The sequence below is a fragment of the Sciurus vulgaris genome (assembly GCF_902686455.1).
Source record: "Sciurus vulgaris genome assembly, chromosome: 8".
NCBI classification, from domain to species: Eukaryota; Metazoa; Chordata; class Mammalia; order Rodentia; family Sciuridae; genus Sciurus; species Sciurus vulgaris.
This window is the reverse complement of record NC_136468.1, coordinates 90,295,842-90,308,425: the sequence shown is the minus strand read 5'-3', so window position 1 is coordinate 90,308,425 and position 12,584 is coordinate 90,295,842. Positions and strand designations below refer to the sequence as shown.

At 42.2% G+C, this 12,584-nt stretch overlaps 1 protein-coding gene across 2 annotated transcripts in view; it reads right to left on the bottom strand.

Moving 5' to 3' along the window:
* CHN2 (chimerin 2) overlaps positions 1-10,984 on the bottom strand; it is a 306,404-nt gene extending 295,420 nt beyond the window's left edge. The window contains exon 1 of one of the 2 annotated variants that reach the window (XM_079152566.1): positions 10,518-10,984. In XM_079152566.1, coding sequence (XP_079008692.1) covers positions 10,518-10,566 — 49 coding nt within the window. In that variant the 5' untranslated portion in view covers positions 10,567-10,984. The remainder of the gene's footprint in view (positions 1-10,517) is intronic. The other variant, XM_079152567.1, reaches the window with a different exon arrangement.
* Between the last annotated feature and the right edge of the window lie 1,600 nt (positions 10,985-12,584).

Below are 12,584 nucleotides of genomic sequence, written 5' to 3'. Positions count from 1 at the left end.
GGCATATTCACAGAGAAAAAAAAAAAAAAAAAGTCTGTGCCCTGGTCACTGAGTACCTTCAACCCTACATATTGCTCACAAGGGAGATAGCAGAGAGAACACCTGGCTGGAAACAACCAGAAGCTAACTCAAAGGGCACACACTGAGGGAAACAGAATTGTGTACTCTTTGCACATGAAAGCCGGGAAACAGTATTATTTACCTAATAAACATGGTTTAATGTTCTTGTTGTCTGTGGGGACCAGCACTGTAAAACAAAATGGCTAATTTTTCTATAATAAAGTGAATTTAAATGAGCAACTTAAATCAATATTAGGCAGCCAAATTATGTGTATTAATATCTACACATCATTAACATAATCCCAAGTGGATTCTTTAATTACTAAAAGTAATGCTAGGCTTGACTTTCATTTCCCTTGATATTAATGTGTATATATGATACAAATTCAGTTAGAAATAACTTTTGTTTTTGAAATCTAATCCACTTCCACTCTCTGCGTATGCATAGATACACCAAAACGCACACAACAGATATAACTTGTGTGCACACACATTACACATTTACAGCAGAACACCCCTGTGCTAAGGCTATCAAATGAGTTTTTTACACAAGTAGAGAGAAAATATATCCCTTGTTTCCTCAGCTCCTTTCCCACTTCACAGCAAGGCTTTCTTTGGAAAGAGCGTGTACATAAATCTTAAGTCTGGAGTTACAGCAAATCTAAAACAAAGTAACAAAAAGCAAAATCTGTCTAAACAGGAATCTGACAAATGTCCCAAACTGTCCCTGTCTATGGCACTTTATTTCAAAATCAGTGTAAGATTCAAGACCTGAGAATTGAGGCTCAAGTGCCTTCAGACAGAGGATACGCTTCTGACTTGCTAAGTCAGAACTGCAACCATGGGAGTCACTGGGCAACATGGAAGTCAGCAGGTTGGGTCTGGTGGATTCTGTAATGAAGGCTACGGCATCCTCACTGCACTCATTCAGACCAGGCTGTTCAACACAAAGATAATGTGAACCACATATGATTCCAAATATTCTAGTAGCTACATTAAACATACAAAAATAAAGTAAAATTACTGCTTGTAATTGCAGTGGCTCAGGAGGCTGAGGCAGGAGAATCTCAAGCTCAAGGGTAACCCCAGCAACTTAGCAAGACCCTGTCTCAAAATAAAAAATTAAAAGCTGACAACATTGTTCAATCATACAGTGCCCCTGGGTTCAATTCCTAGTACCAAAAATTTTAAAATAGGGGCTGGGCTGTAGCTCAGTGACAAAGTGCTTGCCTAGCCCATGTGAGGCATTAGGTTCAATCCTTAGCACCACATAAAAGTAAACAAATAAAATAAAGGCATTCTGTCTATCTACAACTACAAAAAATGTTTTTTAATTTTAAATATAGTAAAATTACTTTTAAAATTCATTTCATTTAATCTAAATATTTCAACATACATTCGAAATCTTAAAAAGTTATTAGCAAGATATTTTGCATTTTTGTGTTTGTTTACACCATCTTTAAACTCTGTATTTTATACTTCAGCACATCTCGATTTAGATTGGTCACATTTCATGAACTAGTAGCCACATGTGGCTGCCATATTGGACAGGGAAATTTAGGTGTTAAGAATCGGACCCTTATAGGCAATGCTGCAGAAGATGTATTCCCAAAGCCATACCCTTGCTTCCTATTTGTTTACTGTCCCAATATGGTCTCTCAGGTTTATTCCTTGCAAGTAAAATCAACATTAGACAAAAAGCATTTTACTTTGCAAGCGTGATATTTTATGTGAAATAAGGAAGTGCTACGTTTTCTTTCCTTGAAACTTAGCCAGTATAGTGGGGGCACAGAGGGCAGTAATGGGCATGATGAAATACAGGAAATGGGCTTCTGATGAGAAAAGAATTGCCTAAGATCATCACCCCAGTGATTCTGTGATTCATACTGCCCTACATCTATGATCTGAGTTCATTCCAATAAAGAATAAGCCACACATGCCAGTCTTTCTGACTCCAGTGGCCTCAACATCCACCTCTTTCTTGACAGTTGTTTGACACTTTAACGATATCTTCCACCTTTACACTTTGTTGTATTTGAAGATGGTAAAAGAAGTTCAAGGAGGAGAATTGCTTCCTTTTCTATGGAACTGTCATGTTCCAGCATCTTATTTGCATACATTTTCTCCCAATTAAATGAGCTTAAAATTCCAAAAGCCAACTTCATTTTCTAAAAAAACCAATGCATTCACATTGCCCTGTATGTGGGCCTTTTGTTGAAGCAAAAGACTTCTAGCCAAACGGTTCGCTGATGGCCAGGTTGGTAGAAAATCTCTTTTAAATAACATGCTTGGATGTGCCATAGCAACCTCAGTCCACACATTTACAATTTTCCTATTTTCTTTATGATGTTTTGGAAGAAATACAATCGTAAGATCCAAACTTTTTCTGGACATGGACACTTTTTTCCTCTTGGAGGGTGAAATTACAACTCACTGGATTTATTTCAAGAAGAAATTGAGTTACCATTAGGGACCCAGCAGACCTTTTTTAAAAAAAACTTGAATCAAGCCTCAAGACTAGAGGAGTTTTACAGACATTTTAATTATTCTTCCAAGCATTATTCTCTAGCTGTCATTCCAGAGTTTCCCTCAAAGTTATAACAAATTACATTTTCTTAATGTCATTTTGTGAAATATAAGCTAAAGAGCAAAAGGAATAAACACAGAAATAGTAGCACCTTTGATCAAATTTTCTATCCTTAGCTTGTTAATTTTACTTGGGTCTTAGAACTACACCAGTGCTGTTCCACAGAATTTTCTGCCCAATGATAAAAATGTTCTATATCCGCATGGTCCAATATGGCAGCCACAGGCCATGTGTGCTGTTGAGCATTTGCAATATGCCTAGTGCAAAGAAGTGATTTTTTTTTTTTTTTATTTAAACATAAGTAGCCTTCTGTGGCTAGTGGCTCTAGCTGTGGACAGTAGAGCTCTACAGTTGGGGCAGGCCTGGCTCAGTTAAGTCTTTGTACCTCCATAGGCACAACAGCCTTGAGATCTAAGCCCCATTTAAAACACAAAGCACTTTATGACTTCTTTTTAGAAAGTATTAAATAATTAAACAGAACAGCCTCCATGAAGCCAGACAGGGGGAAAAAAAAATCTGCAACAGATTCTCTAAGGATGATGCTGCTCTTTGGGGTGAGCCAGGAAGGGGTTGGAGAACTGACATTATAGGAGCTTGGGCCCCGGATGACAGCTCTGGCTCTAGCTCTACCAGCAACTAGCGGAGAGGCACTGGACAGTCCTGAGTGTCTGGGACCCTGATCTTATTTACACAATGTTAGAGTCTGTTAAACAACTCCCCAGGTCACTCCTCACTCTATACCTATCAGTCTAGCTTGTATTAAGGATGATGGGAATTTAGGATAGTTGAAGTTGCAATACCCCCTACTTCACTCTTCCTGCTAAGGATTGCTTTAGCTATTCTGGGTTTCTTATTCTTCCAGATGAATTTCATGATTGCTTGCTCTGTTTCTGTGAGGTACGCATCATTGGGATTTTAATTGGAATTGCATTGAATCTATATAGCACTTTTGGTAGTATGGCCATTTTGACAATATTAATTCTGCCTATCCAAGAACATGGGAGATCTTTCCATCTTCTAAGGTTTTCTTTAATTTCTTTCTTTAGTGTTCTGTAGTTTTCATTGTAGTGGTCTTTCATCTCTTTTGTTCAATTGATTCCCAAGTATTTTATTTTTTTCGAGGCTATTGTGAATGGGATAGTTTTCCTAACTTCTCTTTCTGAGGATTCATCACTTAAGAATAAAAACGCATTAGATTTATGAGCATTGATTTTATATCCTGCTACTTTACTGAATTCACTTATGAGTTCTAAAAGTTTTTTGGTGGAATTTCCCAGTTCCGGAATTTAGACATTGTTTGATTTAAAATAATACTTTGTAATGCTAATGTTATACTGCAAAAGGGGTGAGACTGTGTTGATGTTAATAGGCCAAACTTCAGAAATAACGCAATGCTGTAATTTTGCCATACTGAATTCAAAGAGAAACCCCCACAAAGGTATATGATTAATTATAAATGAGGAGGAAAGCAGGTTATTTGCACAAGCAGCTGGTGGTTAGCTTACCCGAGATACACAGCAGGAAGTTTTCTCACCTCAATAAAACACTCCTATCCCAGGACTTGTGTGACTCAGACCCCAGTGGACAATCACAGAGGTCTTTGGCAGATCTGACTGCCTCTGGGGTCAGCACATTTCTAATACAAGCCAGTGTACTCTAGCATGGAAACTTTAAGTAAACCTTTGCATTTGTTAGTAACTTTGAGACATGTCACTGTTTTCTGTCGCATCAACCAAGATGCACCAGAGCCACAGGTATCCATCTTGACTCTCTGACCTGAATTCATCTAACAGACAGACTAACAGCTTCCTTTCCCACATGTCGGATGAAAGGAGAGACTGGAAGATGCCCAGGGTTTGGAAAATGTTCACAATGAAGTAAACCAAATACAAGATTTATGAAAACATCTTTATATAGAAAATAGACAGCTTGGGATGGGGAGAGAAGAAAGAAAGAAAAGAAATAGGGAGAGGAAAAAGAAGAAGAAAATGGCAGAAAGGAAAGGGGAAGGAAGGAGGGAAGAGAAGAAAGGAAAATGGAAAGAAAGGAAAGAGAGATGGAAGGAAGAAAGAGAAGAGGGAAGGAAGGAAATAGAGAAGGAAAGTGGGGAGAAACATTTGTTTTGAAAATTAAATGACATTTCAGAAGTCATGTGATGCAAATGCACTCATAAAAGATAAATGATTGGTGGGTGATAGGTGGATGCTGTTAATCATCTAGCACTAAGTCCATTTTTCTTTCTCTGTATCTATCTTGGCAGGAATCTTGATCATCTAGCAGATAACTCTTTTCCAAAACATACCAATGTGAGATTGCCTGCATATAGGTTTTCCAAACCAAATGTCCACTTATTTTCACCATTGAACATGAACAGGAGACCCTACGGAGCAGCAGACAGCCCTCAACGGGGTTGACACTCAGGCCAAGTCCCAGGTGGCAGGCCAAAGAACACAATGTCCAGATAAACCATACACAGATTGGCCTTGGTGTTCACATCCCTCAAAAGTGGAATAAATGACCTGGCACAGTGGCACATACCTGTAATCCCAGCGGCTCAGGAGGCTGAGGCAGGAGGATCCCAAGTTTAGAGCTAGTCTCAGCAACAGCAAGGTGCTATGCAACTCAGTGAGACCCTGTCTCTAAATAAAATACAAAATAGGACTGGGGATGTGGACTGTGCCCCTGAGTTCAATCCCTGGTATCCCCCCACTAAAAAAAAAAAAAAAAAAAAGTGGAACAAATTACAGATTCATCCCATACACTTCATAGGTTTAATGGGGGAATCCACATATCAGCAAAATACTTAAGTCAGTAGGCCCTTTGTCAAACACTGCAAGTATGCAATATTGTGTTAACTTTCCAGCACTGTGACAAAACACCTAAAACAAATCACCTTAAAGGAAGAAAGAATTATTTTGGTTCACAGTTTCAGAAACTTCAGTCCACAGTCATTTGGCCACATTACCTCTGGGCCTATGGTAATGCAGAACATTATGGTGGGCGCATGTGGCAGAGGAGGTCTGTTCACTTCATGGTGCTGGTGGGGGAAGCAAAGAGAGAGGAAGGAGTCAAGGTCCCAGCATCCCCTTCAAAGTCACACCCCCAGTGACTTAATTTCCTTCTCCAGGTACCATCTCCTAAAGGTTCTGTCATCTGCCTGTAGTGCCATCTGGGGAGCACAGATTCCAACCATAACAAATACACTCAAAAAGAGTGTTTTTACTTCTCAGATTCTGTATTCCTGGATCCATCTGAGTGAAGGCAGTGTGACAGTGAAGGCATGAAAATGAGGTCTGGAAAGGCCACCAGCAAAACAAGGACCAATGATCCTCATCTGAGTAAGTGATTTCTCTCTCAGGGGTAATTTTAGCTTTCCAATTTTATTTGCAATGTTTTAAATCACAATTTTTGTGCACGTGACTTAAAATAATAAAGGTAATCAAACCTTTCTGCCAATCTAGGTGAGTGTGAAATTTAGTTTCCAACAGTTATCATTAAAACAAAGGCAAAGCCATTTCTTTCACACATAATTGAATCTTCTAGAAGAAAACTTCTGGAAAATCCAAAGGCCCAGATAAGAACTTCTGAGTGTGAATGTCTGTTTTAATGATACGGTTTTGTAGTATCAGACCCATGTAGTCTCTAATTACACATACATAAGTCTTTCCAGAATTACTATAGTTTAGTTTTGCCTTCTGCATTCGGGAATATAGGAGACTTGTCACTAGTCACAATCTGCCAATACTAACTAAGGAAAAATCCTATTTTTCATTTCTAGGGTTAACACCAGTGTGACTACAGAAAATAGCATTATTTATCTGGCCCCCAATATTGCTGTATAAATCCAGATAAATAAATACGTCAGTCCATTCAGGAATGTTCTTTTCCCAATTACGGTTTTAATGACTTGGCACACAATGCTGATTTTTACCTTTTTCTATTTGCATTTTAATTTAAAAAGTCTTTGTCAGCTTCATTTTTATAATACTGTTTGCTTGTGTTTTCAAAATCTTTACTTCTTATCCTGGGGGTCTCTTTAATATTTAATATTCTACCTTGTTCAGTTACTGGAAATATCTCATTTACTTATTACTTTGCTTGGGTTCATTTTTTTCTTGACTCTGTGAAATTATCCATTTGACGATCCCATCACTAATGCCCCAAAACTTCCTATTTCAATTATAAAAGCAAATGTAACCCATGATTATTAAGAAAACTGTTTTGCAAATCATCCATTGTTTATTTCAGAATATAATCAAGTACAGGTTAGATTAAAAGCTTAAGGACTTTTTTTTTTGCAATTTTAAAATAATGAACGTAATCAAACCTTCCTGCCAATCTAGTTGATTGTACAATTGAATTACCAACAGTTATCATTAAAACAAAGGCACAGCAATTTCTCTTATATCTAATTGAATATTCTAGAAGAAAATTTCTGAAGCATTCTCAGAAAATATATTTTTAAATTAATTTTAACCCGATTATTTCATTTGTTATCTCTCAGTTGGTAATGCTGAATAAATGACACACTTGGGTGATGTAGTTAAACAGCAGCAAGTGAACAACTATCCTCAGCAAAATCAGATGACTTTGAGCTTAATATTGAGTAAATTATTGGAGCTTTAGTCTTTGTACAAATACAACCAAACCTAAATCTCCTCCATCTATTTCTCTAAGAAAAGCTTAACCATGTTGAGATCCCCTTGGCCTGTGCTGCAATCAACTGTTCCTTTTCTAGTGCACCATGGCCCAGCTATGTCCTAGGGCTTCCTGTTCCATCACACCCACTGCCACCTGAACAAAAAGAGAGCCTCCTGCATTAGCAGTAGCATGAACTGATCCAGCAGTTCTGTGCATGCTGCTGCCTACGGACCTGTCGACCTGACTGCCAGGGAAGAGTACCCCTATGGAAAAGGATCAAAGCCCTAAGGAACTTGAATAAGGCCATAAACTTCCCATCTCCAGGCTTTTGCCTAAGCTCTTCCCTCTTGAAATGCCTTTCCCTCTACCAGTATTCTGGAAAAACCCTACTCATCCTTCAAGGCCTGTCTCATTTGTCACCCCCAATGGCTGCTCCAAACTGAGGAAATCATTTCCTTCCCCTGCAGTCTGCTCCCCAGAATTCACTTGATTGAACTGGAACATAGGTTCTTCTTTGCCGTGGGCTCTGTTGCCCACCGTAAGGGGAAGAATCTCAATTCATCTTTCCAGTCCTATGGAAAAGTTTCCATCTTTTCCAGAGCTATGTCTGAAACCTGGAAAAGACTCAATAAATGTTTGTTTAATGAAGTCAAAACTCAAGATCAAATTTAGCTTATGATGAAAGAAGCAGATTTTATGTGTGTTGAACTCATTTCTGCACCTAAAGTCTAAGACAATGAGCACCCTCTTCTCATCCCTCAAAGGACAAAAGTTTTTTGCACCAAGTACCAACCCCTTGCTATATATTTTACACTCCTTATCTGAATCCCCACAACACTCCTATGAAATAGCCCCATTATTAACATCAGCCTCATTTATGGAAGAGAAAACTGAGGCTCAAAGAAGACATCTCCAAGATACCTAGCTGGTTGGTGGTGGAGCCAGAATTCAGACACTGATCCTAAAATACCAGAGCTAAAAGGAATCCTAGAATTATCTTCCTCACATAACCTCCTTGAAGCTGAGGCTTATAAGGGACCACCAGGCACATAGTAGGCCCTTGAATATGGCAATTAATAGGTTGATGAAGTTACCTAATTTCTCAGACTCTGGCCTTTGCCGGAGAGAACACAGCTGCTGAGACAAGCAGGCTCTATTCTTTCCTGCCCAACACCTCTCACAGGTGTGAATTGCTTGTGTCTTCTGAATTATTCATGATCCACACAATGGCAAGTGTGCTTAAGAAGAACTATGATTTTATATTTCTCAAGACAAAATGCCTGATGAATTGGTGAATTAGCCAATATATAAGATAGGTTGATTCACACCAAATAATAAATCCATGTCCACTTTTCTGAATTTCAGCTTTCAAGCAATTTCTTAGTTTCTGCTAGGATTAAAAACAGTGATACATAAAGCAGGAAAAAGAAGGATCATAAGCATCCCTACTCTATCTGCAAAGCAATTTCCATCATCCAAAGCTTATAGTGTATTGCCTTAAACCAACATATTCTTCCAAGGGCTGGGTTAGGATCTTCACTCAGGTTTCTTAAGCTATTCAAAGATCTGAATATTCAGATGCTATGGCATCTGCAATTTATGCCACCAGTAAATCGTGTGATAACACTGTCTCCTTGTCCCTCCATTCTTCTTCCCCTTTGCCCACCTCTCCCCCACCAGTTCACTTTTGAGTGGGCAGTTTTCTGAGAGGCAGAACCATATGCTAATAGGAAGCCAACATCACTGTATTTTAAATTCAATGTTAGTCAACCAAAATGAATTGAAGAGCAGCAGCAGTGGTTTGAGGGTACTAAAAATAAGCTGCAGCATTTGCTGAGTTCTCAGAATTAAAACCACAGGCGGTCAACTTGTTGCTGCTCTTAATAAGATATGACTGTTCTGCCCCATTGGCTGCTACTACCAGAAACTTGAACTATATGGTACACCTAACAACACTGTTTTTTATTAGTTGGCAGGGATAGATAAAGGAAGTGCCATTTCCCTGGAACCGAACCTGCCAAGAAAGATAGCAGATGGCTTTCAAGAAACCACCTTGTGTCACATCACAATTGCGCCTTAGTTAAACTCACCTTTCATTTATGATTTAATTAGTTACACATCTAGGGATATGGTTCCCTTTATGCCTGGCTTGCTGTTCAAGACCTTTAAAAGGTATTTCTTCCTGAGAGTTTAAATTTTGGATAATACAAAGGAACACAATAAGGCATAATACAATACTAATATATTGAGCATTTCTGATAGGACTTCAAAATCTTGACCCTTGAATACCGGATGCCACACTAAATGTCTTATCAGCTATTCCTTTAGGATTTGTTATTAAAGTTTTCAATGACCAGAGAGGTAGAGGTATTCTGACTAATGCATCACTCTGATTAGAAACCTGTCATACTCAGAAGCCAGTGGGGCTGCTACCCCTTCGGATTCATTAGCAATTTTTTCTCTTCAATTAGACCTGCTGATCAACCATAGAAAAACTGAAAGAATCCCTCCCTCTGCCCAGGCACACTTAAAAGGGGGTTGGGATACACATTGAAAGTGAAATTACAGAATATTATTAAGAAAATGTCTAAGAAGTCACGCAGGAAAATTTCACACACACACAGACACACACTTGTAAACGTGCCAAGAGTCAGAGGCTGGGCTGGACCTCCCTTCCCCTCGTCCGCTTCAATCAGGACCAGAAAGACACAATCTCTTTATTGCTACTATCTCAAACCCATGCACCAAGCGAGTGTCTTCACGGAGCTAATTTCTGAAACAAACAAAGAAAACCAAGTGTGCGAAGAGCGAGGGTTTGCTCCCCTCTGCTTCAGATTTGGGTATCCAAGGTAGCGGGCGCGGCACCGCAAACAGGTCTGGGCGCCCGGCTTCGCCCTAACCCTTTCCCGCCCCGCCAGCTCTGCTCCAGCTGCGCGAGAAAGTGAGAGCCTGCCCTGCTCCTTTGCCGCTCGCCCGCTGCGCCCCAAGCCCCTAAACCACAGCGCCCGCACCCTAAGGGAGCCACTGCCCTCCCACCTCTGCGCTGTCAGATATCAGGCGCCGAGGTGCTATGGGCATCCAGCTGCTGGCAAACCAAACAAGTGTCACACTGGACCCCTGCCCCGACTCCCAGTGAGAGGGCAGCATGGCCACAGGTAGGCTTTCTCCACCCTGGGGTGCAGGGCGCAAGACCCAGCGCGGCAACCGCGCCTGACGAGTTGAAACTCACCGGAGGACACCGAGGAGCCGGACAGGCTAGAGTTGCTGGACGCTGCCATCTCCCCGCGCCCCGCGCGTCTCTGCTCGTTCAGCCCTGGTGTGGGCGCCACCGCCGCTGCCCTTGCCCGGCTGCTCGCAGCCTCCGCGGCCCCCAGCCCATGGCAAAGTCCTGGGGACGCGCAGAAAGCACCAGCCTCCGGACTCTGCCTGCACTTCCTGCTCCACCAGATGACGCGCTGCTGCCGCCGCTATTTATTTGTGGTTTCCGTCCCTCTCCGCGCCTTTGCACGTTTTCTCCGGGTGTCAGGGGGTAGGTAGGAGCCAAGGGAGGCCCAGGGGCGGCCCGGGCGGTTGATGGTGTCTCTAGTCGACCCTCACTGCCGTCCACGCTCCTCAGTGCGCGGCTGGGACCAGGGCGCCCGGGCGGCCCCGAGCAGCCCCGCAGCTCCCCGCACCCTCCCCTGGGCTCCCGCCTTCCTAGCCGCACTTCGAGCAGCCCGGGCAAAGGCGGCCGGAGACAGACAGACAGAGCGACCTCCCCCTTCTCCCTCCGCCCCAACTCCGCTCGCGCGCACACAAAGGAAAGAGAGGAGACGCGGGCGCTCGGGGGCTGGTTCAGCTGCCGCGGGCTTGACAGCTTCTGCGACGGGGGCTGCAGGGGAAGGATGCAGACTACAGGGTGTGGGGGGACACTGGTCACAGGAGCGACCCTTGAGGTGCTGGGGAATGCGGGCCGAGACCGGCTGCCGTGCGCTGCGCTGCTCCTAGGATTTGAAGGGGACGAGGGTTGGGGGAGGCGGTGGGGCTTGCCGCGCCCGGCTGGTCTCTAGAAGAGTGAGTCTGAGCGGGTGGGGGATCCAGAGGGCGAAGGCGAGATCACTTAGGACAGGGTGCTGGGCAGAAGGGGACTTGGATGCCAGGGAAGCTGTGGAGCGCCTCTTCCACTCCCCTTCAAATTGTCCTTTGTTGCTCTGGAACTGATGGCCCTTGCCCTGCAAGAAGGTGCGTTTCCTAAAACACCCAAGAATTCTCTCCACCTACACTTAAAACCCGGACCACGGACAGTGCCCAAAGGGTCCACTGGACTTCTGAGGCTGGCCTTCAAAGAAATAGAGTTCCAAACGTGCCATCAGGCCTACACAAAGCCGGTGTCAAAGAGAAAGAGACTCTCTCACAGTGCCTCGCAAAGGAGCCTCACAAAAAGACATAGCACTTGGCTGCAGGTGACTGTGCCCTTTCAGGATAAGAAACTGCTTAGGTGTGTGAGAGAAAGCCACTGGAGCGCAAGGTGTATACCTTCCTCCTGTATTTAAACCTAAATTAATTTCACTGGGAGGAAATATCATGCAGATTTTTTAAGTCTATTTCACGCTCCCAGCAGGGTAATCGGTTCTTTCAATCCTGAAGCAACAGAAAACTGTGAAATTTGAACAGAAATTGTTAGATCAAAGGAAAAAGCAAACATTAAAGGAATGAAAGTACTCTCATTATATAACAAAATGGAAACTGTTCACATTGGGGGTAGTTCAATTTTTCAAAAAACACGTTTAAAAGGACATAGTCCATTTAAAAATTATCAGGAGTGTCACAGGAAGCCAGTCAGGTCCTAGGGGGATCCACACTAAACCAAGCACCTAACACACAGTGAATAATAAATGTCAAATAATCACAATATGCACTCCTGTCGTATTTTCTAGTCGATTTAAACTATTTTAAAAAACTTCCCTCCAGGATACCATCCCAGTGTGACCTCCCAGTACTGTCTATTTTTCTTTCTTTCTTTCTTTTTCTTTTTCTTTCTTTTTTTTTTTTTAGTACAGATTGCTGAAGAGTGAAAGACTCTCTACTTGCATTGGACCACGTCTTCCCAGCCTCATCTGCCTGGACCTTGAAACAGCCCTTTGTGGTACAAGGAAACCCAAACACCACTAATTCCCCTACCCCCACTCCATTTTCTTCTTTTTGTGCCTTCAGCCTTGATGCAGCCTCTTCCAGATCCCTGTGGGGACATGTACCCTTCATGTCCTTGACCCCTCTGTCCAAATAGGACTTCCTGTTTCCCCAGAGTTCTTTTGAA